The 26,601-nt window shown below is 34.7% G+C and overlaps 1 protein-coding gene, 1 long non-coding RNA gene and 1 other non-coding gene across 3 annotated transcripts in view; 1 reads left to right on the forward strand and 2 right to left on the reverse strand.

The window, feature by feature from the left end:
* Positions 1-63: 63 nt before the first annotated feature.
* On the forward strand, positions 64-26,541 carry LOC139705181 (uncharacterized). Its single transcript, XR_011707057.1, has 3 exons — positions 64-233; positions 25,132-25,235; positions 26,400-26,541. It is a non-coding gene; the product is annotated as an uncharacterized lncRNA (long non-coding RNA).
* The window catches only part of Nup107 (nucleoporin 107), a 44,956-nt gene continuing 25,352 nt past the window's right edge, over positions 6,998-26,601 (reverse strand). Inside the window, exons 15-28 of the mRNA XM_027924854.2 lie at positions 25,882-25,941; positions 25,110-25,255; positions 24,962-25,010; positions 22,054-22,123; positions 21,651-21,769; positions 20,124-20,162; positions 19,355-19,505; positions 18,584-18,696; positions 17,073-17,175; positions 16,300-16,460; positions 14,960-15,085; positions 14,284-14,397; positions 7,833-8,000; positions 6,998-7,449 (exon numbers count right to left, since the gene is read on the reverse strand). Of these exons, the coding sequence (XP_027780655.1) occupies positions 7,342-7,449; positions 7,833-8,000; positions 14,284-14,397; positions 14,960-15,085; positions 16,300-16,460; positions 17,073-17,175; positions 18,584-18,696; positions 19,355-19,505; positions 20,124-20,162; positions 21,651-21,769; positions 22,054-22,123; positions 24,962-25,010; positions 25,110-25,255; positions 25,882-25,941 (1,527 nt within the window). The 3' untranslated portion in view covers positions 6,998-7,341. The remainder of the gene's footprint in view (positions 7,450-7,832; positions 8,001-14,283; positions 14,398-14,959; positions 15,086-16,299; positions 16,461-17,072; positions 17,176-18,583; positions 18,697-19,354; positions 19,506-20,123; positions 20,163-21,650; positions 21,770-22,053; positions 22,124-24,961; positions 25,011-25,109; positions 25,256-25,881; positions 25,942-26,601) is intronic.
* LOC114088886 (small nucleolar RNA SNORD105) lies at positions 15,586-15,675 on the reverse strand. Its single transcript, XR_003582082.1, has one exon. It is a non-coding gene; the product is annotated as a small nucleolar RNA SNORD105 (small nucleolar RNA).

Below are 26,601 nucleotides of genomic sequence, written 5' to 3' on the forward strand. Positions count from 1 at the left end.
TTCCGCTGTGCCTGAGTAGGCAGCCAGTTCTACACTGCGCAGGCGCACTGAGCTCGGAGCATGGAACCGCTGGTGTTTGGCTCCTATCTGTAGGTCCCGCGTAATATGCCCAACTCCAACCCTAAGTGGCCTACTGGGACCCCTTTCTGATGGTTTCCGTGGGTCCACTGTCTAGATATGGTACGAGTGGGATGTGCAGATACTGTTGGCCAATTTTACCTATGAGGCGGATGGTGAGCAATTTCGAGTCTTCGCTTGACTTTTCTACAAAGCATATTTTAAAACGTTTTTCTTAAAATATCCGAACATACTTAAAAGTAGAGTGTGATGGCCCGTCATATACTCAGGGTAGATATAACAATATTTTGGCACATTTGCTTCAATTTTTACTCATGTATCACATCTTTTTTACCCCTGAATACTTAGGTGAGCCTAAAAGTAGGCACATTTCTCCGTATTACCACAATACTGTTTTCACTCCTGCGGCTTAACAGTAACCAGTATCAAATATCCTGTCCAAGTTTCTGGAGGTGGAGGGGATTTTAGACTTTGAGTGTATGCTACCTAATTGGTCTCTAGAAAGTTTGTGCTAATTTATATTCATGCGGCTACAGTATGGTTGATTTTCCTGATTGTGAAAAACTAGGAGTGATTTTTCAGTAATTTGATAAAAAGAAATAGTGAGAAATTGTGCTTTTAATTTGCAGGTTTTTTATTTCCAGTGACTTGAGTAGTCATAGGATTAGATGAGTTATTTGGTATATTTCCTATCTGCTCATTTTGTTTAGGGGTACTTGACTTTTTCTAATTGATGTATAGAAGGACGTTATGCTTTGGTAAGTTCTTTGCTGACTTCGCCAAAGTTATGGTTAATAAACAATTGAGAGTTTCTTCCACATTTTAAATCAGTTTTTGTATTTTATTTTTCTAGAAAACTGTCCATTTTACTTAAATATTTTACTTTTTAATTTTTTTATTTATATTTGACAGCGGGATGCATTACAATTCATATTACACATATAGAGCACACATTTTTCATATCTCTGGTTGTATACAAAGTATATTCACACCAATTAGTGTCTTCATACATGTACTTTGGATAATAATGTCCAACACATTCCACCATCATTTCTAATACCATACCCCCTCCCTTCCCCTCTCACTCTTCTGCACTATCTAGAGTTCATCTAATCCTCCCACACTCCCCCTCACTACCCCAAATAAATATTTTAATATGCTTAGAGTAGTATGTAGTATTTTACACTGTTTCACCTGTTGTCCTGTATCATTTTTATTATTATGCATTTGTCCCATGATTAGCATTGCCAGTATGTTGTATATTTCATTGGCCTCTTCTACTGGTTTTGTTCCAAGTCATTAATTTTTTTCTGGAGTCTCATAGTTTTTTTTTTTTTTTTGTTGTTGTTTTGGTATTGGGGAGACTGAACCCAGGGATGCTTTACCACTGAGCCATATCCCTAACGGGTTTTTATGTTGATACAGGGTCTCACTAAGTTGCTGAGGCAGGCCTCAAAATTTGCAATCCTCTTGCCTCAGCCTCACAAGTCATTGGAATCACAATAAGATTACAAGTGTTATAGATTTAAAAAAAATTTTTTTTTTTTGGTAGTTGTAGATGAACAGAATTCCTGTATTTGTTAAGTGATGCTAAGGATTGAACCCAGTGCCTCACCATGCTAGGCAAGCATTCTGCCACTGAACCACACTCCATCCTGTAACAGATATTTTTATTTAAATGAGAAAAATTTAGAATAGCTTTGGCCACGGTCCTTAAGTCAGTGTAATATTTTCATTGTCCTTAATTTCTAAGTAGTTTGATGGAAGGTTTTATATTTCTCCTTTGTTGTAAAAATTATTCAAATATTTATTGAACACTTGCTATGTATCAGGCAATACATCTGAACTAGACCAGACCCTCTTTCATAGAACTTAGAGAAGACTAGTATTATACGATTAGAAATTATAATGAGTGTTCTAAAATAATAAAACATAATTCTGTGAGTGTATAAGAACTTACCCTAAACTTGGGGAAGAAAGGTAGTCAAAGACTTCTTTAAGGAAATGGTTCTTAAACTAAGAAAAGAATGAGTAAAAGTTGATTAAGCATTGTCTAAAGTCTAGCTCTCCTAACATGCTCTTCCTGATATATTCTATTGTGTGTGCTCCTCTTTCTACATCATCAGACTTTACTAATTGTTACTGTACTTCATGCCTTTTCCATTATATATTTTATTTTCATCCTTCCTTCCAGTTTGGAACAATAGAAGCCTATCTGACTAATGATTTACAAGGCTTACCTTACCTATTCCTTTAAGAGCGCAAAGGAACTCTATTTAGTTGCTTCAATTCACTCTTTTTGTGATTATAGATTTGGGCGAATAATCTTAGCATGTCTGACAAATTATATTTTTGTAATCCCTTATTTCTGATATTTGAAACTACACACTTATGATTTGGATATGAGATGTTACCACAAAAACTCTGTGTTAGGCAATGCAAGAATGTTTGAAGGTGAAATAACTAAAAGATTATGAGAGATATAACCTGAACAGTGGATAAAAGCCATTTGATAGATAAATAATTTGAATAGATAACTGGTGGGAACTGCAGGCAGGTTGGATGTAACTGGAAGAAGTAGGCCTGGGGGCATACCTTGGGGATTATATTTTGTCCCTGGCTCCTTGAGTTCTTTCTCTCTCTTTCTCTCCTTCCTGGTTGCTATGAGCTGAGTAGCTTTCCTCCACCCTGCCTTTCAGCCATAATATTCTGCCTTACCTCAGGCAGACAGCCGTGGAGTCAGCCAACTGAAATTCCAAGCCAAAATAACTTTTCCTCCTCTAAGTTGTTCTTACCAGGTATTTCAGTCACAGCAATAAAAAGCTGACTAACATTCCTGGCTTAACATTGATTGTTTTAATGTAAATCATTTGACATTTGAAGATCCAGAAGTGGTAACACAAGTAGAAACTATACTTCAGATTTAATCTCTAGCAGTATGTGATACAATACTCTCCCATCATGCTGAGCAATAGCACAGCCCTATAGCCCTCAGTCAGCCAGGCAGTCATAAGTGTGAACAACTGATATTCTGCAGTGTACCATGATGCTAAGCAATGATGTTCAGTAGCTCTGTATTAAATGCATTTTAAACTTAAGGTATTTTTAATTTATGAAACTTTATTGGGATGTAACCCCCTCCTAAATTAAGAAGAATCTGTAGTTAAAATATGCACTCTGAGGGCTGGGGTTGTGGCTCAGTGGCAGAGTGCCTGCCTCGCACATGTGGGGCACTGGGTTCAATCCTCAGCACCACATAAAAATAAACAAACAAAATAAAGATATTGCATCCATCTATAACTAAAAAATATGCACTCTGAAATTTGGGTTAAAGGATAAATATATTAGGACTGAGGATGCAGCTCTTAGCATGTGCCAGGTCCTGGGTTAGATTCCCAGCACCATAAAAAAACAAAGAGCTAAACTATAGTGGATCTCAACTGACTTATATTTACCAACCTTGTTACTAAAAGCCTTCCTGAGTCTAACCCTATCTGTGTTAGTTTTGTCAATGGGACAAAAATACTTGAAGAAATAACTTATGAGTAGCAAAGATTTTGGTTCATAGTTTCAGACATTTCAGCCCATTGGTCACTTGTCCTTATGGTGGCACAGCACATTATAGCAGGAGCATGTTGCAGAGCAAAGCTTTCACGTCATGGTGGGCAGGAAGCAAAAAAAAGTAAGGGGTCAGGGTCCCAATACCCACTTTGTGTGCATGCCCCAGTGACCCAATTTCCTTCCACTAGGCCATACTTTCACCTTTTCCCCATAGTGCCACAGGCTGGCAACCAAGTCTTTAACACATGGCCTTTGGCTGGACATTTAAGATCCAAACCATAATGTTATTCTTTTTCTTTTTGGTGGTACTGGGGATTGAACCCAAGGACACTCTACCACTGAGCTATATCCCCTGCCCTTTTTTATCTTTTGAGATATGGTCTCACTAAGTTGCCCAGGCTTGCCTCCAACTTGGGATCTTCTTGCCTCAGCCTCCCAAACCACAGGGATTACATGCACCACTGTACTCTGCACCTTAACACCATTTTTGTCACCCATCCAGTTTTTCACTATTTCCGAGTCTATACTTCTTCAAGGCAATTTAGTTGGTTAATTGGCTTTATGTAAAGTGCAGGTGCCCTCATCCTAACCACAGTCCTGAAATGTGATTATTAGTCTCACTTGGTATGTCAAAATAGAGTATAATCTCACAGCTAAAATGGGATGAGACTAAAATAAAACCCAAATCTCTGGTTCTATGGCCCACTTGTGTGTGTGTGTGTGTGTGTGTGGTGGTGGTGGGGGGGGAGATAGGGATCTCAACATAGTTGCTTTGGCTGCCCTTGAACTCCTGAGCTCAAGCAATCCTCCTGTTTTACCCTCCGAAGTAGCTGGGACTGCAGATAGGCAGCACTGTACCCAGCTTTATTAGTTTTTGTTGTGTGTGTGTTGGGTTTGAACCCAGGTGCATTTTATCACTAATCTACATTTCTAGTTCTCCCTTGCCCCTAGAGGCAAGATCTTGTGCTAATTTAATTAGCCTCCTGCTTCAGTCTCCCAAGAAGCTGGGATTATAGGTGTATACTACCATGTCTAACTACATTTGAGTTGTCTTTCCATTTGATTTTTAAATTTTTTTTAATTGTAGATGGACACAATATCTTTATTTTTATGTGGTGCTCAGGATCGAACCTAGGGCCTCACACGTGCGAGGCAAATGCTCTACCACTGAGCTACAACCCCTAGCTGCCCATTTGATTGTTCAAAGATAAATTTACACTTAAATGTGTAAAGCATAACTGTATTGGGTTGGTGGGGTTCCGTGAACTAACCCCAGGATCTTTCACACTGAGCATATACTCTACTACTGAGTTAGACACCCAGCTTTCAACTGTATAATTTTTTGACAACTGATACACCTATGTAATCCCTATCAAGATATAGAATATTTCCTTTACCCCCAAAAGTTCCCTATGTTCCTTCTCAGAAAATAGGGTGTCCCTCCCCTGTAAAAGTCAATATTTTAATTTTTTTCACGATTAGTTTTAACTGTTCAAGAACTTCATATAAATGAATAAAATAACATGTAATTTGACTTCTTCTGTTGAATTTATAAGTAGTTATTTCCTTTTTATATTACTGAGTATGAACATCACAAGTTGTTCAGCTGTTCTCTGATTAATGGGTATGTAGGTTAGATCATTCCTAGTTTGGAGCTTTTAAAATAATGCTGTTATGAATGTGTGTGTGTGTGTGTTGTTGTGATAGAACCAGCCCTTGCACATGCTAAGCACTGCTATGATCATTTTTTTTTTTAATTAGCTACAACTATGATCATTTTTTAACACACATTTTTGTGGAATTTATTTTCATTTCTCTTGGGTAAGTATGTAGGTTGAAATTTCTAGGTAAATTACAGAAAATGTTTGAAAATTTCCCCAAATAGGCTGATAAGATAGTTCATATCTATAATACCAGCTACTGAGGAGAAATGAGTTAGGAGGATCCCAATTTGAGGCCAGCCTGGACAATTTAGTGAGATCCTCTCTCAAAATAAAATATAAAAAAAGCTGGAAAGGTAACCCAATAGTAGAGGTCTCTTGAACTCAATTTCTGATTAGGGCAGGGCAGGACAAATTTTCCCAGAGACAGTATCGTTTTACATTCTTCCCTAACAATGTATCAGTCATAATTTATTCCACATCCTTGTGAAGATTTGGTGTTGTCTGTCTTTTGGGTTTTAGCCATTCTGATGAATATGTAATGATAGCTCATTGTAGTTTTTTAAGTAAGAGTCCATCTTTGAATCATTTTCACTGGCATAAATAAAACTTGAAGCAGAGTTCATTGCTTCACACATTTCTAATTGATTTCTATTGTGATCAACTAGTGTTGTATGCCTTGGGTACAGGAGGAATGACAATACCTATCGCTGATTTAAGCCAGAATTCCCAAATAGCTAACTAGAATCACAAATGGAATACTGTATTTTAAAATATAACTTCTGTGATCCATTCCCAGGCCTCCTGAGCCAGACATCCCCAGGTGTCATCTGTAAGAAAATATTTAAGAAATTCCTTGGATGATTCAGATGATTAGCCAGCTTTGGTATAATAGTATTTCTCTTTCAGTTATCTCCCGTTTATAAGCCATGTAGTATAGTTAACTTGGCCTACTTGCTAGTTTATAAACATGCCTAGCATTTACCATTGTTGGCCTTGCTAATACTGATTTCCTAATCTATAGTGCTTCATGATACTTGAATCTTATCTTTATACTTCTGCAAATTTAGTGCATTACTCAAACTTCAGCCCAAGTTGCTCAGACTTTTTTTTTTACCTTTGAGACAGAGGACTGCTAAATTTCCCAGGCTGGTCTTAAACTCTTAATCCCACCTAAGTCTCCTCTAAGTAGTTGGGATTATAGGTGTATACCACCACACTATTTGTATTTTTTAATGGCACCTTTTAAATATGTATATTTTCCCTATAAGAAGGATTGGATTAGATCTTATTTATTTTGAATTTCCCAATGTTTTCAATGCTTACTGTGTATCAGATATTGCATTTTTTTTTAATGTTCCAATTTCCTTGTATTCCCTAACTTACTTTAATAGCAGGTTTCTTAAGTGAGAGTTATAAACTAAAAATGTTTTCAAAATAAAGAAAGTAATAATGTTATTATTGTTGTTGTTGAAAACATTTTTTGCTGTATTCATCTTAGTAACTAATACTTTTTAAAATTACTGAATTTATAATAAATGAAAAATTATATACTTGGCTTGAAAATGAATCTACTCTCCATCCTCTTTATAATTTTAAGATATTAGAGTGCTTACGATTACATGAAAAAAATTAGAATAAACAATTTAATTTACTTTTATATAAAAGAGATAAACTTGAAATTTTTAAGAACAGAATATTTTAATTTTTACATATTTTATTAAAAAACACACTTAGAGAAATAATAGTACATTAAATTTTCAAAGCGTCACCATACTATTCTGGTTTGTTTTGTTTTTGTGGTGCTAGTATTTTTTTTTTTTTTTTTTTGCATATTAGTGCTCTACCACAGAGCTTATACCCTCAGCAATATTCTGAAAATGTACAAAATTCAAATGTCAAAATTTTACATTTCCCCCCAGAATAATGCAGAAGAAAAAAGGCCAGTAATTACAAATATGTATATTATGTAAAAAAACAAAAAAACAAAAAAACCCTCTGTTTATCATGGGAATTAGTAACAATACAAAGAGTGAATGAATTATGACTGAATTTCATACCCTAATGGGTCAAGTCCCTGGTCTAGAAGCATTAAAGAGGATTCCCTTAACTTCTGCAGCAATTTCCTTAGTTCTTCCTTAGAAAATACCTGGTATCAAAAAAGAAAAACAAAATTAAGAATGAGAAAAAAAGAATATGATCTTTTAGTTACCTAATTAATCTGATGATTTAAATTAATATAAGAAATTTCTTTGTATGATTTATATGAACAGAAGCTAGAAAATTAGAGTAGTTTAGGAACTTCAGGCTATTTCTCAGAGTCAGTCTATATATTTCTAACTGCTTATATGTTCATATACATATTTGGAAAAAAAGCACATACATTAAAACTAGACTGTTACTTTCAGGAAGGTCAAGAACAACTAAAATCCAAAAACAATAAAAAATGTAAGCATGTCTTCACAAAATTAAATATCACCATAAAGTATATCAAATCAATAAAATTTAAACAGCAAGCATTCTAGCACTTACCAGATAGAGTTTATGGCGCTCAGAGGATACCATATCTGCTAACTGCAGGCATTCCTGATACTGACCAGTACTATGCAATATGGTGTGAAGCAGAAAACACAACATTGGCAAACATAGCTTTCTCAATAAAACCATCTGATGTGTTCTTTCATGGTCTTCCTCAGCATCCTACAAACAGACATCAAGTCATCATTTTAACAACTTTAAGCTAACTATCCTTACAAATGGAAAAGGCATGTACAGTTGGTCCTGTGCATTAATTGGTTCCAAATCTCTAGATTCAACCAACCATAGAAAGTAAATAGATATTTGGGGTAAAAAGTTGCAACGGTACCAAACATATACAGACTTTTTGTTCTTGTCGTTATTCCTTAAACAATATAATATAAGAACTAATTACATAGCATTTACATTGTATTAGGCATTATAAATAATCTAGAGATGATTTAAAGGATATGGGAGGATAGGAGCAGGTTATATAAAATATTATGCCATTTTATATAACAGATTTGAATATATGTAATTTTATTATCCACAGGGATTTTCTAACCAAACCCTCATAGATGCTGAAGGATGACTGTGCTGAATCAAAATCAAAACAGGTAGAAGCTAGGCCTGGGGTCGTGGCTCAGTGGTAGAGCGCTCGCCTAGCACGTGCAGGGCCCTGGGTTCCATCCTCAGCACCACATAAAAATAAATAAATAAGAGTATTGTGTCCAACTACAAATAAAAAATAAATATTCAAACAAAACAAAACAAAAAACCAGGAAGAAGCTAAAGTTTTTCGGTTTTGGCAGTGCTGGGGATTGAACCCAGGGCCTCACACAAGCCAGGCAAGTGCTCAACCACTGAGACCTTTAAAAAAAAAAAAAAAAAAAATTTGTTTTGAGATAGGATCTAATTAAATTGCCCAAGTTGGGCTTGAATTTGTAGTGCTCCTCCCTCTACCTCCCCAAAAGCTAGGATTATAGGTATGTGCTAATTATTCTAAGGCTTATAATGCCTATTAAAAATAAAATGAGGCAAGGTTTTAATCATGTTATGTAGCAAACAAAATTTTATGCCAAAAAAGTATGAAGATGAACAAGGTATACAAGAGAGGGAACAGAATAATGAAAATGCTATTGAGTGTATTTCTAATAAATTTAATATCTATAATAACAACATGCATAAAAAGAATAAGAGAAACTGAATACCATCAGAACAAAAAGCAGAATAGAAAACATCACCACACTTTACTGGATATGTACAGATGTAATTACAGATCTAAGGAGATGTGAAAACACACACCAAACTGACAGCAGTTAAACTTGGGAAAAATGGTTAGGATGCAGAGAAGGGTGCACAGGGGAAAGAACTATGTGGCAACTTTCTAGTTTTTTCCACAAGGAGAATGAATTTATGATTTTCTTGTATAATTTAGAAAAACTGACAAAACCTATAGTTATGAATATAATTAATGAGAGAAGAGATATATGAGGATAATCTTATGTAGAAAAAAAGTTAAGTATTTTTTTTCTGGATTTTTCTAAAGCAAAACTGCAGAAATAAAAGAGTAGCCCTTTTATGCTCACTGTTTTCTCACTACACACTTGAAAATTAAAATAGTGAAAATAATAAAAACACACCCAAACACATTAAAATTTCTGAAATAATCTTTAAAACAAAAAGGAAGGGCTGGGGTATATCTCAGTGGTGGAACATGTGTCTAGCATGCATGAGGCCCTGAGTTTGATTCCTAGCATAACAAAAAGAAAAATCAGAAGGAAACACATAGAACTCATCGTGTAAAATACAACAAAACAGAATAGCCAGGACAAAGTAAAGCAATAACTGGTCCTTTAAAAAGCTTAATAAAATATCTCAAAATATTTCTTGGGAGAGGCTATAAAACTAAATTGCTAAAACATTTTCAAATAGAGATATAAATGGAGTAAAGCAACAAAATGTGGCTTGGTTATTCTACCAAGAAGTAACGTACTAACTTAGGCTAACCTACCTAACTTATGCCAGGTTTCCACACACAAGAAAAACATTGCCCATTAATCTTTTAGTCTTGTTTTGAGGTATAAATACATAAAAGCAAATATTAAAATATATGCCTCATATTTTCTTAGTTTTTTTTTTTTTTTTTTTGTACTGGCAATTGAACTCGGGGGCACTCGACCACTGAGCCACATCCCCAGCCCTATTTTGTATTTTATTTAGAGACAGGGTCTCACTGAGTTGCTTAGTGCCTCGCTACTGTTGAGGCTGCCTTTGAACTCAAGATCCTCCTGCCTCAGCCTCCCGAGTCGCTGGGATTACAGACATGTGCCATGGCACCCAGCCATATTTTCTTAGCTTTAAAAATGAAAGCACTTTCATTTATTTTCTCAAGGTGAGGCACTCACTGGGGAAAAAGGAAGGGAGGGAAATAAAAGGTACTAGAGAATGAGAATGATCAAATATGTTTAAGTACAAATATGACATAATAAATCTACTATTATATATAATTACAATGCACCAATAAAAAAGATAAGGTACTCACTAGATTATCTAAATGTGTTAGATTTAAAATGCAATTTAAAACACCTCAAATTTTTACTCATTATTCATATTACTGACCCCTCTAGAGGCAGAACCTATTAAGAATGATAAGAGAACTGTTGCTTTCTGGGGCTTTCCATTTATGCTCTAGTATAGTCTTTCCCCTATGCTAAGGAGGTAAAGTACCCCTGGTTCTTGGATTGCTTGTTACCTAAAAGCTATAAAAGGTACCATAAGATGAATTGTGGTACCTGCTCCTCCTAAATCCTATTGTTGCTGCCACAGTATCAGGGAGTGGTGCAAGTGATCTCTTTTCCTATGATTCCCATGGCAGTGGACAGCTTGCTATCAACCATTCAGAATCACACCAGATGGACCTAGACATTTGCCACAAGGAAAAAGAAATAAACTACTCTGCCACAACCTATTTCTCTTGTATGAATAATTAAAAGCTTTAAAATATACTAGAACATTTAAAACAAAAAATTATTTTCACCAAGGGCATACAGTGCCTTCTATGTGAGAAAAACTCATTGACTGACATGTCGACAGCAGAAGTCTACCTCTGTTGACATTATGGAAATAACTAATCTGAAAAAAGTGCATTCACTCCAATAATGTAGTGCCATTTATTTACCAAATGCCTTGTATGTGCTAGACATTAATTTAAGTGTCAGGGTCAAAGAAGTGAAGAATACAAGGTTGCTCTCTTTATAAAGGTTATACTGTACTGGGAGTAGACTCAAAAAAAAAAAAAACACACACACAAAAAACAACACATATTGGAATGTGGTAGGTGCTAGAAAGAAATCTAATATAAGATAAGGATTCAGTGACAGATGTGTATTATATATGCTATTTAATAAGTGTGGTTGGCTGGGATTGTAGTTCAGTGGTAAAGTGTTTGTCTACTACATTTGAAGTACTGAGTTCCATCCTCATTCACACCACATAAAAAATAAATAAATAAAATAAAGGTATTGTGTCCATCTACAATATTTAAAAATAAATACACAAATATAGGATGGTTAGGGCTGGGGCTATACAGCTCAGTGGTAGAACATTTGGCTAGCATGACAAGTTTGATTCCCAGCACTGCCAAAAACAAACAAGGGTGACTTGATGGGGGGCAGAGATTCTCTAAGGAAACTATTTGAGGAGACTGTTGAGAGAATTAAGAAGCTACCTAGGCAGATATCTTGGGGAAAGAGCATTCTAGGCAGAGGGAGAGTTGCAAAGAGATCCAGAAATCAAGAACATAATGAGGAGCAGGAGGATATAAGACTGGCAGGTAGTTAAAACAAACAAACAAACAAAAAATGGCAAATGTACAGTCTTATATGTCAAGAAGAGAACTAAGGATTTTATTCAAGTTATAATGAGAAACTATCAGAAAGTTCTTGGTAAGAGAGTGACATATTTCATTTTTAAATGATCACTAATTGATAAACAAGGAAATAATAATATAAAGAAGAATGGGGCGGGTAGAGTAGTGGCTAGGCGGTAGAGAGTTTGCCTAGCACGTTTGAGGCCCTGGGTTCGATCCTCAGTACCACATAAAACAATAAATAAAATAAAGGTATTGTGTCCAACTACAATTAAAAATAAATACCAAAAAAAAAAAAAAAAAGAGAACGGGAAGCAAAGGAGACACAGTAGAAGCTTAGACTAGAATGTAGCAGAAGTAGAAGTAGAGGTAGTTGTAGTAGTAAAAAGTAGGTATAGATGAGATGCCTACTCCACTTCTGCTGCCAACCTTCTGTGCCACCTGCCTTCAATACTAATAGGAACATTCTACAGCTACTTAAAAACTTGAGGTGTTCCTATACTAAACTGTGTGTAATGCCAGGAATATCGTGTATAGTTGTGTACTATACAAGGGCACCTGGTCAAGTGAGTGAGTGAAGCTGAAATCTAGCTTATGCTTCATTCTACAGGTCATGTGTACCTAGCATGGAACCTATCTGTGTAAGGGAAGGGGTTCAATTTTCTAATTTACACACAAATAATATATGTGCTAGCAGGAACCCTAGATAATTCCCTACTTTGTTGAATATTAAATATCTAGGAGTATTAAACTAAACTCAATAGAGTAATTAAAATACCATTATCATTTGACTGTTAAAGGAATCTCCTTTTCTGGATTAGTTTTAAAGAAATGACTAAGACCAAATACTGATTTATAAAATGCTCCATAAAACAATACAATATCATTTGTTGCCTGCCAATCCAACATCATTTTTATGAGACTATTTTGTGGCTTTCATTATTTAATCTACTAAGATTAATTAATCAGAATAATAAAGACTTATTCATCAACAAGACACTCAAGTTGTTTCAAAATTCAAGTAACAATTAGCATTTTGTAACAGGAAAATTTTATTTTCACTAACACCAGCATGAATCAGAAGATAGGTTTATCCTAAGGAAACTGCTGAAGGTTTAAAACTAGTCAGGGGAGTTCTATTATGAACTTTAGGATTAAAAGTTCAAGATCATTAATCTAAGTTTCAAGATCATTAATCTAAGCCAGGCACACTGGTGCACGCCTGTAATCCCCAAAACTCACAAGGTTGAGGAGGATCTTGAGTTCAAGAACAGCCTCAGCAACTTAGCAAGATCCTAAGCAACTCAGTGAAACCCTGTCTAAAAATAAAAAAAGAGCTGAGGATGTAGCTCAGCAGAAAGTGCCCCCAGGTTCAATCCCCAGTAAAACAAAAACAAAACATTAATCTATCAGTAATAACAGCAAACAGAGGTTCCAATCTAGTTTCAAGTTTCTAGGGAAACTAGAAGAGGTAGATATCTATAGTAGCTAAAATTAATTAAAGAATAAGAGGATATTAGGAGTGGCAGAAGAAAAAGTATCAAGAACACTGTTGTTCTCCATTCAAAATAAATATCCAATAATCTAAAATTTCCAGTTTTTCTTGATTATCTGTCTGCAGAGGGAAAACTGAGCTACCATTCTGTCATGTCCCTGGATAAGGCCTTAGTGTTTCTCTCTGATACTATCATTGTAGTATCCTTCCTTTCCCCATTTTACCTCATCCAAATTCTACCCATTTGTTCAAGATTCAATCGAATGCTACTTTCAAGCTTCCTGTCCATAGCCCTTCCAGGTTAAAAAACAATCCTGTTTTCCTCCTCCTTTTTTTCCTCTAGTGTGGGCCTCACTTATGCTAGGGAAGCTTTCTATCTTCTGAGTTATATTCCCAGCCCAAAACAATCTTTTCTTTACTTGAACTTAAAAAAAAAAAAATACTTAATTTGTACTGTCCTTATGGCATTTAATACTTTTCTAACTGGTTCTCAGTCTAGGTCACACATTAAAGTTTCTAGGTGATTATAAAACAAACAGTGTAGCCCTTCCTCAAACTAATTAAACCATAATTTCTGGGGATGGAACCTTGTACTTTTAAAAAAGCTCGTCAAGTCATTTAAATGGACACCTTAGAAGTGAAAGTCACTGATGTATGTATGTCTTATGCTGCTAGAATTACCTATCTATAAATTAAGTCAAATACATGTATAATTAAAATTTTAGGTCCAGAATTTTAAAAATAAAATTCTACTATCCTGTGTGAACATATTAAATGTGAAGTAATAGTTTTTTTTTTTTTAAAGAGAGAGAGAGAATTTTTTTTTTTTTTAATATTTATTTTTTAGTATTCGGCGGACACAACATCTTTGTTTGTATGTGGTGCTGAGGATCGAACCCGGGCCGCACGCACGCCAGGCGAGCGCGCTACCGCTTGAGCCACATCTCCAGCCCTGAAGTAATAGTTTATCCAAGAATATATGTGATATTTAGTTATAACTACAAAGGTTATCTAAATCTGTAGATTCTTCTATTCAGAAAGAGCACATCTGACAATATAATGTATTTTTTTTTCAGCTATATGCAATACACACAGCTTACCTCTCTGACATCTACCATCCAACCTCCATCAACAAACAATAAGACATTGTACATTTTTTCCTTCACATCAGCAGTTAGTGCATCCAAATGTCCTTTCCAAATACCGTAATCCATCTACAAGACAAACACGAGGCAGACATAATGAACAAAAATCAATAAATAATGTATTTTTAGTATACAGGCAGAAATATACACGTGGAACATCATTCAAGAGTTGGTGTTTCAGTAGCCAAATATTATATCAACAGACAGCAGTTGAATAAAATGATTAAATGTTAACTTCGTAAATAAATGCTAATGATACCTGAAGGTATTTTTCAAGATTAATTACCCACAGAGAAGTAAACAGCTGGGTACAATGGTGCAAGCCTATAATCCCAGCTACTCGAGAGGCAGGAGTTTGATCAGGTTTGAGGCTAGCCTTGGCAACTTAGTGAGACTGTCTCAAAATACAAAGTAAAAAGGGCTAGGGAGGTAGTTCAGTGGTACCTGAGCAATCCCCAGTCCCAGCGTAGAGGAAGGGAGGTAACAAAACAGATGGCTTTTTTTCAAAGCAGAACATTAACACAAAGATTACCTGTTATAGTAACATAGCTGCTGAAAAAATGACCTTTATAAATGCTAACATACATTTTTAAGATGCAACAGACTCATCCTAGATCCATATTCAACTTACTTCGTACTTCTTTTCTTTATGTTCATAAGCCACTTTCTCAGTAAAAGTTGGCTGGGGTATCAGAGTAGGTTTTTGTGGAGCTGAATTCATATGCTTAAACCATTCATTAAACGTTTCATGGGCTTCCTAAAACGTAAATTGGAAAAAAATGTTTTCCACATTTATTATTCAACAAAGCTTTTAAAAATTTTGGTTCTTAGAAATAATTCTGCAGCACCAAAATACAAAATTGTTCAATATTTATTTTTTTACACACAACAAAAATGACTGGAATATATTAATGTTTTATCAAATGACAAATACCACCAAAATATATAGCATCTACTTCTATCTCAGCATCCTGTTTATTTATGTATCTTGACATTTATCACTCTATGAAGTAGGCATGTTATCTTATCTACCTTCTTTATTGGCCTACTGGCTTTAAGAGGGCAAAGAGAAGAGTACTATCCACAAATTTAGCTCTGTGACCTTGCCCACTATAATCACTTGATTACTTGTTTAATAAAATTTGAATGAATATGTTGTTATTTTAGTCCCAACAAATCTAGAATATTTTGCTATCCTCAGTTATTGCCAAAAGCAAAAATATTAAAAGTTGAGACAAGCAATCATAGAATCTTTTTTCTTTTCCCCAACTCTTCAGAGCATTTACTTTGAAGCCTGAATCATGGCAGCTCAGAGACACATGGTTTCATCATAAGAGCATTCATGAATCTTTAAAAAAAAAACACATCAGTTTCTGGGGCTGGGGCTGTAGCTCAGTGGTAGAGCACTTGCCTTGAACGTGTGAGGCCCTGGGTTCGATCCCCAGCACCACATAAAAAAGAATAAATAAATAAAATGAAGATATTTTGTCCATCTATAACTAAATTTTTTTTTTTTAAATCCTTCTTTAAAAAAAAAAAAAGAGGGGCTGGGGATGTGGCTCAAGCGGTAGCGCGCTCTCCTGGCATGCGTGCAGCCCGGGTTCGATCCTCAGCACCACATACAAAACAAAGATGTTGTGTCCGCCGAAAACTAAAAAATAAATATTAAAAATTCTCTCTCTCTCTCCCTCTCCCCCCCTCCCTCTCTCACTCTATCTTTAAAAAAAAAAAAAGAAAGAAGAAAGAAAACATCAGTTCCGGATATCATATATGCTATCTGATCTTGGCTGGTTAACAATAAATAGAGAATCACGATAATGAAGATAAGGTCATGATTTCAATTCTCTGTAGATCAGTCATTACTATAGTCACAAGAGAGATAAAATTGATCAATCATTACTTTAAAATTTAAACTCTGAAAGTGAATCAGAAAAGTTGTTACTAAAATTGTGGTTTTCTTTTCAATCTCACCAAATAAGCTCTAATGCACAAATGTTCTCTGATAGCATTATCGTCTTCAGCAGGAAGTGGACTTTCCATTCCTTGTTCCTCCCACTGATTATAGATTTCTGCTATAGAATCCTGAGGAATTTTCACAAATACTTCTTTTGCAGCTTCATGCTTTTTAGATGCTGTGAAAAAAGAACGTACAATTTTCACCAAACTTCTTTGTAATGTTTCTCAAAGAGTCAAATAATTGGTTTAACTTTTATAGTGAGCTGCAACCATTTCAGGACCCAAGGTATTTCTATTAAAGGTCTTAATGATATTCCTACCCAATGGGCTGGCTCTTTTCATATCTCCATGGAATGATAACATAAAAGGAGATATTAAATGCAGTTATATTTTTCAAAGTCTGTCAGCCATGACAGTATATGCAAAATTGGCTAGGATAACGAAAATCCACCTTTGTAAGTTTTTGCATAACAAATTGGATATGTAAAAGAATAGGTGGGCTATGCACAGTGGTACACACCTGTAATCTTAACAACCTGGCAGAAGCAGGAGGACTGCAAGTTCAAGGACAGCCTCAACAACTTGCAAGACCCTCAGCAACTTAGTGAGACCCTGCCTCAAAGTAAAAAATAAAAAGGGATGGAGATATGACTCAGTGGTAAAGTGCTCCTGGTTCAACCACCTAGTACCAAAAAAGGAATAGCTGGGTCTTCTCACCCTCAATAGAAAGATTAACGAAACAAAATTCAAAGGTATGTGGATCTGACCAAAGAATAAAAACAAAATACCTAAGAATTTTCTCATTATTGCATTGCCTTGTTTCAGTGCTTCTGCCCTCTGTGCTGGGTCAAATACCAACCAGTCAATTACATCAATCTTTAAACGGTCCTCCTATTCATTTAAAGAGAGAAAAAAGGGAAAAAGAAACATCAATTTTACTTCTAGGATAATCTGCAAATTAGTAAAACTAACTTATATCTGTGCTTCTAATAAACATCATTTTCCCTTGAATTATTTAAAATTATGAAAAAAAAAATCTAACTTTCCTTAATTTATTTTCCTACTTAATAGCTCTCTATCAAATTATAGAAAAAAATTCACTGGACTATAATATTGGAATTATATGTTGTATGCCCCACCAATTTAACCATATGCATTTTGGGGGAGGGGGTGCCAGGGATTGAACTCAGGGGCACTCGGCCACTGAGCCAGATCCCCAGCCCTATTTTGTATTTTATTTAGAGACAGGGTCTCACTGAATTACTCAGCACTTCAGTTTTGCTGAGGCTAGCTTTGAATTTGAGATCCATGGGCTGGGAATGTGGCATGCGTGCGGCCCGGGTTCGATCCTCAGCACCACATGCAAATAGGGATGTTGTGTCCGCCAAAAGCTAAAAAAATAAACATTAAAATTCTCCCTCCCTTCCTCCGCCCCCCCTCTCTCTTTAGGAATAAAAAAAAAAAGAGAGATCCTCCTGTCTGCGCCTCCCGAGCTGCTGGGATTATAGGCATGCACCAACATGTCTGGCAACCATATGATTTTTTTAAAGAGCTACTTTAAAATTATTTTCTTGTCAGGCAAGATGGTGCACACCTATAATCCCAGTAACGTGGGAGACTGAGTTAGGAGGATCACAGTTCAAAGTCAGCTTCAGAGATCTAGTAAGGCCCTAAGCAATTCAGCATGACCCTGCCTCAAAATAAATAAATAAATAAATAAATAAGGGCTGGGGATGTGGCTCAGTGGTAAAGTGCCCCTGGGTGGGGTTATTCATCAGTACCAAAGAAATAAATGCAATAAAATTGGTTTTTTACTTAGATATAACTTTTCTCCTGAAAATAAAAGAGTTAGTGATTTATAAAAGAATCATCTAGAATAATCTCAGGAACGAAAAGCCAACGCTCAGACTTGTTCTATTACAGAAACTTCTTTTCACATACTACTAATATAAATAATCCCTTATGTAAGACCTTAAATTTGTAAAAAGCCTGGGTTGACAAAAAAACATTCTTATTTAAGAACAACTATTTCGGGCTGGGGTTATGGCTCAGTGGTAGAGTGCTTGCCTAGCATGTGTGAGGCACTGGGTTCAAATCTCAGCACTACATAAAAATAAATAAACAAAAAGGCAGTGTGTCTATGTGCAACAACAAAAAAAATTAAAACAAAACAATTATTTCTGGGGGACAGGGGTGACAAGCAGAAACTATATATTTTAAGATAGAAATTCACCAAGAAACAAGATGAAGGATTAGAAGTTACAATACCCCTCAGCCCCTACCCCATGCCCCAAATTACCTCTGTAGTGGCAGTATCTAGGGATGGAGCCAGGTCATGATGACTAAATTCACCATCATCTTTCTTTCGAATATTTTCAACTACAGTTTTTGTTATTGTCGCAACATCCAAATCTAAAAAGAGTTTTTTAAAGTAACAAAAAACAAAGAATAATCATTTATTCTAATATTCTCTAAATAGCTACAACAGTTTGGTAAATTCAAAACATTTTTTTTTTTTTTTCAGTGCTGGGGATTGAAGCCTTGCATGCTGGGCAAGTGCTCTACCACTGAGCTACACTCCCAGTCCCTGGAACAATTTTTTAAAAACTGGTGGCACATTGTGGCACATGCTTATAACCCCAGTGACTCAGGAGGCTGAGGCAGGATGATGTCAAGTTCAAGACCAGTCTGGGCAATTTAGCAAGACCCTATTAAAAACTAATTCAAAAAGAGCTTGGAAATGTGACTTAGTGGTAGAGTACCTTGGGTTAAATTTCCAGTACTGAAGGGGGATATTGATACACACACACACACACACACACACACACACGTATATTTACATAAAATCTGTAAAATCTAAAAGACATTATAAAAGAAAATGCCAAAATTTTAAAAATATACACATTACGGTGTAAGTTATTTTATACATAAAAGAGAATGTCATTGAAATTTTTATTCCTCCTGCTCTCCAAGAGAAATAAGATTCAAAACTTAAAGGACAAATGTTATAAGAAACAACATGAAAATTTGACTGTGAAGACCAATGGATGACTTACTCAACCATTTTTACCTGCTTCCTTAGCCAGCTCCAGGCAATGATGGCGTTGTTCAAATTCTGTAACACCTTCCAAAAATAAAGCATATTGGGCAACGGCAAGATCTTGAGGCAAATGACAGGTATAAAAGGCTATAAGATTTGTATGTTTCTCATTTATTAAAAGCTGAAAATAAGAAAAAGAGCAAAGTAAGTTAATAATAAAGAAAGTTCTAGGATCAATAGTGCTTTTATAGAAGTTTACTTCAAAATTTCAAATATATTTTGGAGAGATTCAAGAGATATGGATTTGTACTACTAATCATAATAATTTTAAACTCCAAGAATGTATTCAGGAGCAGAGTGGAGGAGGGGGGAAGGGGGAAGGGAGGAGAGGAAGAAAGGGGAAGAAGTGGGGAGTGAAGTTGACCAAATTATGCTATGTGTATGTATGAACATATCCCAATGCATTCTACTTTCATATATAACTATGTACCAATTAAAAGTGAATAAACAGAAGGAAGAACAATAGAGAAGAGGAAGGTGAGCAGAGGGAGGGAAAGGGAAAATACTGGAGACTGAAATGGAGCAAACTATGTTATATGCAGTAATGGCTATGTTGAACCCTACTATCATGTGAAACTAAAATGTACTAATAAAGACAAACACATTCAGGATAATTCAAAAATCTCTTAGGGATTCAGATGACTTTCCTACCACTGGGTATTAAAATAACATCATCTGAATTTTTGTTTTCATTACAACATTAAAAAAAAGAATCAAGATATGGATTCTCATAGTTTACCTGTATGTATGTCTTCAAAATTTCAATAGAAACTTCTTCCTTCATAGGAAAAAAGACATAATTCAATTATGAATACAAATGTTTACAGGTACCAGTAATAAAGTCTCCAATAAAAATTCTGCTGTTAAGTGATTTAATAATTTAAACATTTATCAATGAGGATAATTATACACCAGGCTAAGTCCTTGGCAAGGGTCATATGTTGCCTAATTTTATGTTATAACTTTTTGTGGGTAGTTACCATTATCATTCACATTTTTTTAAAAAATATTTACCTTTTAATTGTAGTTGGACACAATACCTTTGTTTTGTTTATTTTTATGTGGTGCTGAGGATCAAATCCAGGGCTTAGAATGTACTTGACAAGTGCTCAACTGCTGAGCCACAACCTCAGCCCCATCATTCACATTTTTACAGAGGAAGAAACAAAGACCCAGGGAATTTTTATTTACACAGAATAATAAAGATAGAAGTTGCTGAGTAAGGAGGTGAACTCCATATTCTTACTCCACTGTTTTGCTTCTACATGTTCTTCCCCAAATATTATCAAACATTCTGAAAAAAAGAAATAAGCCAGACATGGTCATGGAATCTAAGCAACTGGTGGGGGAGTGGCAAAGGGTACTGAGGCAGGAGGATTGCCAAATTGAAGGACAGTCTTGGCAAGAGAAGAGACCCTGTCTCAAAATAAAATGAAAATCAGGGGCTGGGGTTGTGGCTCAGTGATAGAGCACTTGCCCAGCATGTGTGAAGCACTGAGTTTGATCCTCAGCACCACATAAAAATAAAATAAAGGTATTATGTCCACCTACAACTAAAAAAAAAAAAATATATATATATATATATATATATATATATATTAAAAAAAAAAAGAAAGAAAGAAAATCACGGCTGGGGATATAGCTCAGTGGTTGAGTGCTTTCCTAGCATGTGTGAGGCCCTACACTCAATACTATCTCTCTCTCTCTGTCTCTCTCTCACACACACACACACACACACACAATGAAAGAGAGAAGAAAGGTTTTAAATCTCATATAGAACTTAGACTGGTTCAGTCAGATCAGATGGTTGATTTAAAGATGTATACGAGAGCATGGTGGCACATGCCTATAATCCTAGCAACTTGTGAAGCTGAGGCAGGAGGATCACAAGTTCAAGACCAGCTTCAGAAATTTAGTGAGGCCCTAAATAAGCGACTTAGTGAGACCCTGTCTCAAAATAAAAAATAAAAAGGACTGGGTTCAAGTCCCAGTACCAAAAAATTAAATTAAAAAGTAAAGTTGGTTACCAGTAAGGATGAAATTCTTAAAAATCAGTTAACCATCAGCATTGTGTGGCCACAAACAGAACTCTAAGCATCACTCACAGTGAATTATCATTGAATGGCCATGTGAAACTATATGGAAGCCTTCTGCACACTTATCACCATTTCTAGAAAAGAGTGACAAAAATATAATGTGTTTTCCCAAAAATAGGCAAATAGCCATCAACTCTGCACTGAAGGATAAATTGTTCACTTTTATTTACTTTGGTCTGTAGTCCCAGAGTGCGGAAAAACAAAATGAGGTGAGTCATAAAGCGGAGGAGGTGTCCAGGTAGATTGCTTCTGCTTTTGGAAAGCCATTTGCTAAACTCATCCATTAAACCTACAAGCCATGAAAGCAAAGATTCAACAACAGAATTAAAATCAAGGGAGAAATAAACATTACCAAGAATATTTTATCTCACTAATAAAGTGCTATTAAGTCACTGTCTCATTGTTAGAAGCCATCATATAACTCTCTCTATCCTCTTAAACAAGTAAAAAGTTGCATTAAAATAGGTGAATACTTAAAAACATTAAACGATGTCATGAATAGTATGCATTGTTTTGGCAACTTTTATACTATAAAAAGTGAAGAACTCAAAGTAAAATAAGATTATATCTTACCATCAATGTCTCCCAGGATAAGGAACTTTTGAACTATATGATAATGTTCTTGATTCTCTTCCAGAACTCTCTGAAAAATTTTTTTACATTTTCCATTAATCTTCTAATGGTCATTTTTGAGTATGTATTTATTGTTAAAACTAAAAATGTCAAACTTTTGAAGGAATGCATATAAAGGTGGAAATGAAGGGCCTCCAGAAGATCAAAATAAAAAAAAACATGGGAAAGATACTCCCTTTGGAATATATTCACAGCTTACAAGTCTATAACTGAACAACACCTTTTAAGGTAGAGAACTATGACATAACAATTTAATCTTTGGGAATATTATTATGATTGTTCTTAATATTTTATTCCTGTTTACCTTGGCACTTCATGTGAATCAGAAAGAAAGGATACATGTGACTTAAGCAAAATAAACTACAAGATTTCTTTCACTATGAGTAGTAGTATTTAAAACCATTATTTAGGTATTTTCTTGTGCACATGTCATCAAGACTAATGATAAAATAATGATCAGGTACAATATGTTACATACTTATATGCTACATGCAGCTTGGCTTTTTGAAAATGGGTCATTTACTTTTGTCAAACATATTTTAATTTTTACTTGGCAGTCAATTTTTCTTTCAGCATTGGTTCTTTTTTTTTTTTAACGTCCACAACCTTTGCTCTATCAGAATTTATTTTGATTACATGGCATGAGGTAGAAATCTAGCTTTGTTTTCTTTCAGACAGAAAGTCAACTATACCAAGACCATTTACCTTAAATAAACTATTCTATTCCCTCTGAAACAAAAGGTCACGTATGACATTAAGTTCTCATAACTACTTGATTCTAATTTGCACTTGGTGTTCCACTGATCTATTTGTTTCCCAAGCTAATTCTATATTATTTTGTTGTGTCATATATTCAGTCAGACAAGTAACATAACAACTGTTCATTTTCAAAATCTTCTGCCATTCTCACTTATCCCACTCAGAAAACTTCTGTGCAGAAATAATCTCTAAAGCATTAGGTTTATATGTTTATTTTAGAATGACTGACATTTACATCAGTCCTCCTATCCAAGAATGTGTTTTATCTCTTTATTCATGTCTTATTTTGTCTTCCAATAAGATTGTGTGTTTTTCTTTATGTAGGTCTTGAAATCCTTGATTGCTTTTATTCCTAGATACCTTTGGTTTTGGTCATTAATTTAAGTGGGACTTTTGGAGGATGGGGAGCTGTATTCTATTCTAACTACTTATAACAAGTACAGAATAGCTATGTTTTTTGGTAACATGGTCTTATATTTAGCTATCTTAAAAAACTATTTTATTAATTCTAGTAACTTTTCAGTCTTAAGTTGATAGACTTACATATCATATGTAAATTGCTCACTACCTTTCTGATATTTATATCTATTTCTTGATTTATCTTATTAGCTATAATCTCCAAAACAATAGACCAGTAATAAACACTTGCCAGAAAAAAACATGAATTTCCTTACAATACAAAGTATACCCATACAATAATAAGGAAAAATTAAATCCCAACCGAAAAACAGCTAAAAGATATAGACAAGAAATTCACAGTACATATATGGAAACATGTTCAGTCATGACAGACAAGAAAATATAACTAGAACAGTGAACCCCTATTTCTCACCTACTCTAATAGATTGGCAAAAAACAAAAGGTATGACATTTGGGACTGGTAAAAATATATAATTTAATAAATTACTTGCACAAAAATAAATAAATAAATAACTTGTAGGAGTATAAACTAATTGCTATAATCTGGTAATTAATTATTTTTCCATTAAATATTTTCTTTTTATTTTTATTGAATGCATTTAAGGTGTACAACATGATTATTATTAATCATTAATTATTAATTTAGAAACACTGTATATATGTATGTACATGTATAAGGAGTATATTTATACTCTTTAACCCAGCAACCCTGCTTTTAGGGAAATTATCCCAAAGAAATAGGACTAGTAGATAAGTTCACACATGTATACAAAGTCACATTATAGCACTAGAAATTCTACAACCTAAATATCACCCAAAGGGGAATGATTAAAAAAATTATACATCATTCTTCAGAATAGTATGTACCTATTAAAGAGAATGAAAGGGCTAGGGGTGTAGCTCAGTGGTAGAACACTTGCCTAAAATCATTCTTTTTTTTTTTTTTAATTCTTTTAGTTGTAGATGGACACAATACCTTTATTTTATTTATTTTTATGAGGTGTTGAGGATCGAACCCAGTGCCTCTCACATGTGCTAGGCAAGCGCCCTACCACTGAGTCACAACCCCAGCCCCACTGCCTAGCATTGTTGATGTCCTGGGTTTGAGCCCCAGAGGGAGGGGAGGGAGGAAGACAGGGAAAGACTTTAAGAGAGAGAGAAACACACAAAGGAAGAAAGAAAAGAAAATGGGAGAAAAAGAAATCTATAACTAACTTAAGAGAGATTACCATTACATGGAAAAAAAAAATTGTAGAGTAATGCAATATAAATAAAATCCCAAAATACTATATTGGAATACCTGCATTATTTACACATATTTGAAAGATCAGGGATTACTAGTTATTTTTAAATATTAGATTTTTGGGGATCTAGGAAAAGAAAGCGTTATTAGTTCTCCATTGTGTATTTCAAGTTTTGAAAAAAGGTGATAAATGTAGCTTCTATGCGTATATTTGGATGAAACCAATCCTAAACCAAAGAAATGATGTATTCACTCACATAGTTAAGCTTGTCCCTTTTAAAGAATCGTCTCTTATTTAGATAACAGGTAAGGAAAAGAAGGGAAAGAAGAACAAAGCTCCACATATTTTCTTCCTTTTAGCTATAGTGCACAACAATATAACATCTTCTATTCCACATTTGCTATCAAGTTCATATTAATATTTACCTTTTTATCAGTAGCTTGAAGTTCTTCAAAAACCTTTTCTAAGGTCCAACTTCAAAAGAAGAAAAAGACAAGGGATAGAATAATATTAGTAATATGAAAAAATTCCATAAAATAAAACTTACCATGATTAGAAACTAACCACACTCACTTTGCTTCTAAATATTCTCTAGGGAGTTCTTCAGTTATATCCAGTGTCATTACTGATGTCCGGATCTCCTGTTCCACCAGACTGTCTACCATCACCCGGAAGTAGGCCCATACTGTGTCTTCCCAGGTATCACAGACAGGAAGAAGCTTTTTTCCGCCATTCCAAAAGAGAAACACACAGAAATATTTGATGACAACAACAACAAAAAAGAAAAGCAATTACACCATTAATATGGACTAGAAATAGCCACTGTATGATATAAAACATTGTGAATTTTAAAAAAATTATCCCAAAGATCCTTTCTCTACCAAACTATAGTCTGAACTTCTAAGACTTTTTGCATACCAAATTCACAGTAGCATCAATTTTGCATGCTTATATAAGATGATATTTCAATTGATTATTATACCATCCCTCAAAATAGCTGTAGATGGGGTTATGAAAAACACACACAAATATGTAGGAGAAACCAAATAGTCACTGCGCTTTAGTTGTACATTTCTGGATATAGCTTTGGGTATTAGAAGTCATCAATATATGTGTTGCAGCTGACAATTATTAGTTATAAATTATAGTTTGATTTCACTCATTAAAATATTGTGCATGTTATGGGGTACATCAAATTAAGCAATACAGTAACTATTCTATTTTATGATTATCTCTATCATTGCTGCTTTTAGAAAGCAGCTTAAGTTTAGAAGGTTTGTTATATATAATTATTAGTATCTGGATTTATTCTATAGAAAAAATTAAATATCAAAGAATTGCATACCTGCTTGAGATTCCCACTTAAAGCTGCATAAATTGCTCTCTCATATTTATTGAAGAGCTCCTGAAATACAGAAAAGAAATGGGAGAAAAAGAAATTTGAGATACTGTTTTTCTTAGTATGTTAGTTTTTCTCATTACCTGGAGTTTTGCAATTTCTTTTAGACTGAACTTATTTACTTGATGGTTTCTAAATTTTAGTGAAAGACTGAGTAGTATAATTAAGAAGGAATGACTTCTTAGTTTGTTGAAATAATACTGAAATCTTCAGGGGGAAAAAGTCAAACATTTAAATTTCAAATACAGGGTGAAAGCAGAGCCAATTCTACTGGATGTTTTGGTTATTTATGAACAAATTTTCTTCTGTAGAACCTGGGTAGGTGTTTTCTCCTAGAATGTTTCTAAGTACCTGATACTTCCCTGATGCTGATGTAGGAATGATATCAAACAAAGCATGCAGTTTGCATCTAATTCCTAAGTGAAATTAACTATATTCATCAGATTATCCCATTATGTTTTTAGATTACAGTTAATGGCAGTTCCAGTTTTCTTGCCATTCAAACAAGAGATTCTTCAGAGGCTGTTACTAAACAGGTGAGTCCACCTGTTTCTATTCAATGGTCCTGAACAGGTACGCTCCCTTCGTTTCCTTTCCCATCCATACTATCTTAGGACAGCCTTTATTACTTAGAGGGTAAATAATTCTGATCCCTTAGTCCTTTCA

Source organism: Marmota flaviventris, chromosome 3, assembly GCF_047511675.1.
Source record: "Marmota flaviventris isolate mMarFla1 chromosome 3, mMarFla1.hap1, whole genome shotgun sequence".
Lineage (NCBI taxonomy): Eukaryota > Metazoa > Chordata > Mammalia > Rodentia > Sciuridae > Marmota > Marmota flaviventris.